At 36.1% G+C, this 8,113-nt stretch overlaps 2 protein-coding genes and 1 pseudogene across 2 annotated transcripts; all 3 read left to right on the top strand.

Moving 5' to 3' along the window:
• The first annotated feature begins 953 nt into the window (after positions 1–953).
• On the top strand, positions 954–1,642 carry LOC145901331 (MICOS complex subunit mic25a-like). Its single transcript, XM_082988959.1, has one exon. The coding sequence runs from the start codon at positions 995–997 to the stop codon at positions 1,508–1,510; it is 516 nt and encodes a 171-aa protein (XP_082845085.1). The 5' UTR covers positions 954–994; the 3' UTR covers positions 1,511–1,642.
• Positions 1,623–4,510, top strand: LOC145901329 (serine palmitoyltransferase 2-like). Its single transcript, XM_082988958.1, has one exon. It carries the CDS (start codon positions 1,700–1,702, stop codon positions 3,227–3,229), a length of 1,530 nt encoding a protein of 509 aa, XP_082845084.1. The 5' UTR covers positions 1,623–1,699; the 3' UTR covers positions 3,230–4,510.
• A 780-nt stretch (positions 4,511–5,290) lies between these two features.
• LOC145901330 (serine palmitoyltransferase 2 pseudogene) lies at positions 5,291–7,967 on the top strand (annotated as a pseudogene).
• The last annotated feature ends 146 nt before the right edge of the window (positions 7,968–8,113 follow it).

Genomic DNA, 8,113 nt, shown 5'->3' with positions numbered 1-8,113 from the left:
TGTTTTTCCACGTGCTTGTTGTACCTTTTAAAATATGGTAAAACCATTTTATTATTTTCAAGAATAAAAGGTTGTGTGACCAGTATAACTATGGCGGGCCTTCTACGCCGTTGAAGTTTGCAAACACAGGAACACTTTTACCCTGTCCTGTTTATATCCACAGATCTTTCGTACTTATTTTTTACTTTTACCATTACTTTTCCACAAACAAAACAACAGAAACTTTGTAATGTGCCACTGCACACCATTATCTCTGCATAGGCAAAAATATACAAAAATTTACTTAATCAAGTCGTTTTGTGGCGTGGAGCAGTAATAAAGTAAGTGCTAAAAGTTTGCATCATTGTAATTTTCTTCAAATTGTTTACATTCACCAGAAAATTTTGAAAGGGGTAATTTGTGTCTATGTATTTGGATTTACGTCGCGTTTTGTAATATTAATGCAAATTTTTTTTGGCATTCTTTTGTTTACTATATTTTACAATTTTAAAGTTTCCGCTTGGTGCTGCTATTTCTATTTATGTTATCGCCGTTGGGTTGCTCACGAGATAGAATGTCCTTTATGACGTTTGCAGTGTTTGATTTTAAACTTACAGAAGAAGCGAATAATTTTAAAAATGCGATTTGCAAAATTGTATGGACTTTATCATTAAATATAAGAATTACTAAAGCAATTGGTTGTCCGCAAGTAGAACGTCATTGTTTTATTATCTTGTTTTTTGGTTGGTAAACAACTACTACACTCATCGCAATGAATAACTGTAGTCGACACCTTTTAAATATACAAAACACAAACAAACCTAAATTAAACTGTTTGGCCAGATATTTTTGCGATCGTAGAATACACAAGAATGACAAATCTGGCTGTAATTTTTTGTCCTATGTGTATTGTTAGACAAGAAAACTTCTGGTTCTTAAAATTTACAAATAAACCTTTGCATATTCTTATAAGTACAGGTAGATGAGTTGTCGCAACTGATTACTGCTTTTTGCCATGGGCAACTCAGGAAGTAGCGAAGTAACCATTGAAAAAGATGGGGACAATTTCATTCAAACAGCTGAAGGTGTTCAGTTGTCCACCTCTTTGGTCGAGAGAATGTCATCCAACAAGGTTCCTGCGCAAACAGACGATGCCCCAACAACAAAAGAAAGCAAAGAATCTAGGAAGCTAATGGAAGAATACCAAAACATAGTTAGAGAGAGGGAGAAGCAGCTGGCCGAACTGCAACTGAAGTGGAAACAGGAATTGGCTCATGAAAAAGAAAAACACAAACAGTTTTGTGAGCAATCACATGAAGAATTCCAACGATCCTCCCATGAAACTGAGTCAAAGTTCCGAAAACCAGCACTTCAACCTATCTGCGAAGCACTCCAACAGCAACTTATAGACTGTTACAAAAACAACAGTGATCAAATATTAAACTGCTCACCTATTCTCAAAGACTTTAGCCAGTGTGTAAATAAAGCTAAATCTTCATTGTTTTCAGATAACTCCCCTGATGGTGCCTAAATTTTCCTTGTGTTGCCAAACAATATGCAATATTACAACACCCCAAGAGTTAAATTTGGCTTGAAAAAATACTTTGGTTACCATAGTAATTAGTGTTTTAGTCAATATTAAACCGATTTTTTGTATAATGACGGTCATAAATAATTGTAAACGTTGTGCATTGCAGGAAAAAGTGCGTAGGGGTGTGATATGGCAAAGCATGAAAATGGAAATGGTGTTGCCAATCTCAATGGGCAGCACCATGTGGAGGGCAAGGCCAAAAAGTTTCAAGAGACTTTTGAGGACACTCCTTTGTTTTATGCAATAATTACCTACATTAGTTATGCTGTTGTGACTGTGTTTGGATTTATGAGGGACTTCCTTCGCAAATATCGGATTGAAAAAACCCATTCCTCTACTGATCCGCTTGACATGAAGGATTTTGTTCCATTATATGCTAGTTTTGAAAGCTTTTACACAAGAAATATCTACAACCGCATCCAGGATGTTTTCAACAGACCTATTTGTAGTGTTCCAGGGGCTACTGTTGATATAGCTGAAAGACGTTTCTCCCAGTCCGGTTGGAAGTATGAATACACAGGGAAAGTGCACAAGGATGTTGTCAACTTGGGCTCATACAACTACTTGGGATTTGCTGAAAAGACAGGTGCTTGTGCTGAAGCATCAATCGAGGCAGTTAAGAAGTATGGGGTTGGTATTTGCAGCTCCCGGCAAGAGATTGGAAACTTGGACATCCATGTTGAACTTGAAGATACCATGGCTAAATATCTTGATGTAGATGCTTGCATGACTTTTGGAATGGGATTTGCCACTAATTCCATGAACATTCCTTGCCTTGTGAGCAAAGGATGTCTCATTATCAGCGATGAATTAAATCATGCTTCCCTTGTTCTTGGATGCAGGTTGTCGGGGGCTAGTGTTCAGGTGTTCAAACACAATGATATGGATAATTTGGAAAAAAAGCTTCGAAATGCTGTTGTTTATGGTCAACCAAGAACACACCGACCTTGGAAAAAAATTCTCATCATTGTTGAAGGTGTATACAGCATGGAAGGATCCATTGTAAACTTGCCGGGTGTCTTGGCCTTGAAAAAAAAATACAAAGCTTATGTATTTCTTGATGAGGCACATAGTATTGGTGCCTTGGGTGAAACAGGTCGGGGTGTGACTGAATACTTTGGAATTCATCCCAGAGAAATTGATGTGATGATGGGAACTTTCACAAAAAGTTTTGGTGCTGCTGGTGGGTACATTGCTGGATCCAGGGAATTGGTTGAACACATTCGAGGATTCAGTCATTCTGCTTGCTATGCCACATCCATGTCACCAGCTGTGTGTGCTCAGATTCTCACCAGTCTAAACATAATCTCGTCCACCGATGAGGGTAAAAAACGCATTCAACTTCTTGCTAGCAATTCTAAGATGTTTCGACAGGGTCTGAAGAAAATGGGTGCCATTGTTTATGGTAATGACGACTCTCCAGTTGTTCCAGTCATGATTTACCTTCCAGCCAAACTAGGAGCTTTCAGTCGGGAAATGCTAAAACGTGGATTTGCTGTTGTTGTGGTTGGTTTTCCTGCCACTCCATTGGTAGAAAGCAGAGTGAGGTTTTGCATCTCTGCTGCTTTAACTAAAAAGCAATTGGAAGATGCATTGGAGGCCATTTCTGATATTGGTGATGTGCTCAAAATTAAGTATTCCAAAAATGTGGAGAAATAAGCTGTTAATCACACTAGATATTGCATTTGTCACAGTTACGCTTATTAATGGCCGTAGAAAAACTAAACACCAAAAATACTTTTAGTGGTACTCTTAGTTTTTTTAGTATTTGCTTATGACGTACATATTTAACATCTTTTGTAGTACTGAAGTGCTGTTTTGTTTTGCTTGCACTATCATGATTTTTCTGTTTGCAACACCATTTACTTTGTTGTAATGATGTGATTATTATGTATGTTGCAATTTTTCACGTACAGTTTGCTATAAATTATTCCACAGGAAAATCGTGTTTACCGTTTGTGTCTTTTATGCCAATGACGAAACATTTGTAGCAAAGAATTATTGTAACAATAACAATAACCAGCAATGATAAATGTTTTTGATGGGCATTTTGTTTCTGATACTAACTATATAAAAAGTATTTCATGTTTGAAATGTTTGTCCCGTACATTATATATGCTTGTTAAAATCAGTGCGTCTTATTAGTGTGAAAAAGCATGGATTTATCGATTTCTTTTGTAGTACTTGTTATATTTTTGATTACCTTTTAGCAAGTGTACAAATCAACTTTTGTGTTCTGCTTTATACCTTTTTTACCATATAGTTTGTTATGCAAAATTTGTTCTTGCATGTTCTTATTCAATGACATAGATATTCTATAGAGATTTTGTTTGTGCTGGCCGCTATAATTTCTATTCAAGAGAAAATAATATTTTATGTAATCTACATACACAAACCATCCATGAATGTTATAATTTAAAGTGTTTTAAATCATCATTGAAATAATATGCATTTTCTAGAGTTGTGGAAGTCCAACTGTTATTTGTATGAAGCATTTTTTGGCTGACAAATACTCATGTTGTTCCTTTAGTTGCAGCTTCATTTGTACCCCAATGCTTTCCATTGGTGTAGTTTTTTACTCAGGTTTTACATATTGTGTAATTAAACAAAATTTGTTGCAAACTACGAGATAAAAACATTGCGAGATCACATTTAATTTTCCAAGAAAACATTTCTATATCATATCCTTCTGTAAAACACTTGTTACAACAGTTCAATTTATAAATTGACGATAAAATGTATGGCATGAATTTAACATGTGAGATTTACTTTTGTGCTATGACTCTTTTCATAGATGAGCACTCTAATATTTGTTTGTAAATATGTTGTATATCTGTTCAGGTGATTTAACAGTCTAGTATGTGTTTGTTGTGTGTGAGCATCTAACTTTGAATGCTAATGCCTCATGAAATAACATTAAATAAAGCTTCATTGCTACGACCAGTTTGAAGATGTAACTAAAGAAGTTCTGAGCAAGTTACTAAATAGGAAAGAGCAGATTTCTTCCAGATTTTAACTGAGTGTTGCTGTTAATTCATTTGTGGTTGGATTGCATGGAAGGGGTATGCTCAAACATATTCTGTTACTAACATACACAACTTCTTAAAATAAATAAGGCTATGCTCCCTACAATACCTTTTTTGAAGTGTTTTTCAAGTAACATATCAAAATAGTTCTTACATCTGATACATGTTTAACTTAAACACTGTTTTGATAAATAGTTGTACCAACAAAATTGGGAGAGTTGTTTTTGTAAATCAAGTGAATTTGTTGGTACAGAACTTTAACAAAAAAGTTTTTGTTGTTTTTTCTCCATTGTGGCAACAAGAGGGATTTGTAGAGAAAAATGTATTAGAAAACCTAACAGCATGTACCAGCCAATGAATCAGTTTCAAAGACCAATACTCTAACCTCTTTGTGAAGCACTCCAACAGCAGCATATATAATGTTACAGAAGCAACAGTGATCAAATATTAAATTACTTACCTACACTCAAGGACTTTCACCACAGTTCAATTGTTGTCTGATAAATGGCCTAAGGGTGCCTAGAGAACCTCAATTATTTGTGTTCTTGAGTTAGAAATGAATGTGCAATATTGCTACAACCCACAAGTGAACTTTGGCTTGCACAAATATTTTGGTTATTATAGTAATTACAGTGTTATATTTAAATTATGATGATTGTATTTTGTAATTGCAAATGTTATGCTTTGTAGAAAAAAAGTAGGTACTAGGAGTGTGACATGGCAAAGTATGAGAATGGAAATGGTGTTACCAATCTCAATGGACAACCCCATGTAGATGGCAAGGCAAAAAAGTTCCAAGAGACTTTCGAGGACACTCCTTTGTTTTTTGCAATAATTACCTACATCAGTTATGCTGTTGTGACTTTGTTTGGATTTTTGAGGGACTTCCTCCGCAAATATCGGATTGAGAAAAATCGTTCCTCCTCTGACCCTCTTGACATGAAGGATTTTGTTCCATTATATGCTAGTTTTGAAAACTTTTACACAAGAAATATCTACAATCGACTCCATGATGTTTTCAACAGACCTATTTGTAGTGTTCCAGGGGCTACTGTTGATATAGCTGAAAGGCGTTTCTCCCAGTCTGGTTGGAAATATGAATACACAGGGAAAATGCACAAAAATGTTGTCAACTTGGGCTCATACAACTACTTGGGATTTGCTGAAAAGACAGGTGCTTGTGCTGAAGCATCAATTGAGGCAGTTAAGAAGTATGGGGTTGGTATTTGCAGCTCCCGGCAAGAGATTGGAAACTTGGACATCCATGTGAAACTTGAAGATACCATGGCCAAATATCTTGATTTAGATGCCTGCATGACTTTTGGGATGGGATTTGCCACTAATTCCATGAACATTCCTTGCCTTGTGAGCAAAGGATGTCTCATTATCAGCGATGAATTAAATCATGCTTCCCTTGTTCTTGGATGCAGGTTGTCTGGGGCTAGTATTCAGGTTTTCAAACACAACGATATGGATAATTTGGAACAAAAGCTTCGAAATGCTGTTGTTTATGGTCAACCAAGAACACACCGACCTTGGAAAAAAATTCTCATCATTGTTGAAGGTGTATACAGCATGGAAGGATCCATTGTAAACTTGCCAGGTGTCTTGGCCTTGAAAAAAAAATACAAAGCTTATGTATTTCTTGATGAGGCCCATAGTATTGGTGCCTTGGGTGAAACAGGTCGGGGTGTGACCGAATACTTTGGAATTCATCCCAGGGAAGTTGATGTGATGATGGGAACTTTTACAAAAAGTTTTGGTGCTGCCGGTGGGTATATTGCTGGATCCAGAGAATTGGTTGAACACATTCGAGGATTCAGTCATTCTGCTTGTTACGCCACATCTATGTCACCAGCTGTGTGTGCTCAGATTCTTTCCAGTCTAAACATAATCTCATTCACTGATGAGGGTAAAAAACGCATTCAGCGTCTTGCCAGCAATTCAAAGATGTTTCGACAGGGACTAAAGAAAATGGGCACCATTGTTTATGGCAACGATGACTCTCCAGTTGTCCCAGTCATGATTTACCTTCCAGCTAAAGTGGGAGCTTTCAGTCGGGAAATGCTGAAACGTGGATTTGCTGTTGTTGTGGTTGGTTTTCCTGCCACTCCTTTGGTGGAAAGCAGAGTGAGGTTTTGTATCTCTGCTGCTTTAAGTGAAGAGCAATTGGAGGATGCATTGGAGGCCATTTCTGATATTGGTGATGTGCTCAAAATCAAGTATTCCCAAAGTGTGGGGAAATAAGCTGCTTATCACAGGAGATATTGCCATTTGGCACAGTTACACTTCAACTAATGTTCTAAAAGGACCAAATGTTTTGAATCATTGCTTTTCTTTTTACATACGTATGTTTGACATTGCAGAATTAAACACTTGTACCGCTTGTGCTTTTGTGTTTTGCTTGGACAATGATGATTTTTCTGCTGTTAAGTTGTTACCATGGTGTTAACATAAGTGACGTGTTAAGTTGTTTCATTTACAAAAGCATCCACAGTAAAAATGTGTTAACCATAAGTGTCCTTTTTTGCAAATGCTGATACATTTGTTCCAATGAAATAACGGTAACAATGATTAACAGTGAATAGCTTGTAGAATGTTAGATGTGAAGTTTTTTTTTGTGTATTTCTTGAGAATCTGTGTGTTATTTTACCAGCATGTCTTTTTCAGAATGACAAAATCTTTAATTTATCAGTATATTTCTGGCACTTGCTTTATTTTTAATTACCTTGTAGCAGGTGTACAAATCAACAATTGTGTTCGCAGTTTGCTATGCAAAATTGCTTTATCATATGCAGCAATTCATTGGGATACATGGTCCACTGAGATTTGGTTTGTTTTGTCCTATCTTAATTACTATTCAAGAGAAAATAAGTTTATTGTATGTATACAATGTATACACTTTCCATACATAGCCATCCATGAATGCCTAAATTCGTTTTGAATTGATTATTCATCTTGTATGCATTTTCCAGTCGTTTGTTCATTTACCAAAGTGTTGAGTATTTGTGACTGTCTATGTACACATTCCAAGGTAGTGAAGTGTACGGCTCCAGTTTCACATAAAGTTTGGGTGAACACTATCTGTTGCAATTTTTTCATCCAAGCTAAGGACCGAGAGATCACAATTACTTTCATAAAAATGCACAATAATCATGTCCTATTTGTTATGACTGGTGAAGTTTTTAATATTGATACAAACTATGTTATGAACTGTTTTAACTTGTGATGTTGATTCTTTCGCCCTTCTAATAATTGCTGTAAAAATGTTACCTTGTCCAGTGATTTAACAAAAGTATGTGTGTGTGTCGTTTGTGAGCATGTAACTTTAAATGCTAATGCCGTATGAATTAATATTTAATAAAGATTTATTACTACAAGTTTATTTCTGTTTGACAACAAAGGTCTGCAGAGGTTATTAAATAGATGGGAGAAAAGACTATGCTCTCACAACAGCAGTCTTCACACCTGCCAAATGCTGTGGGCGTATATAGCTACTTGGTTAGTTATAGCACTA

Source organism: Ascidia mentula, chromosome 5, assembly GCF_947561715.1.
Source record: "Ascidia mentula chromosome 5, kaAscMent1.1, whole genome shotgun sequence".
Classification (NCBI taxonomy): domain Eukaryota; kingdom Metazoa; phylum Chordata; class Ascidiacea; order Phlebobranchia; family Ascidiidae; genus Ascidia; species Ascidia mentula.
The sequence above is the reverse complement of the archived record's forward strand: the minus strand, read 5'-3'. Positions and strand labels throughout refer to the sequence as shown.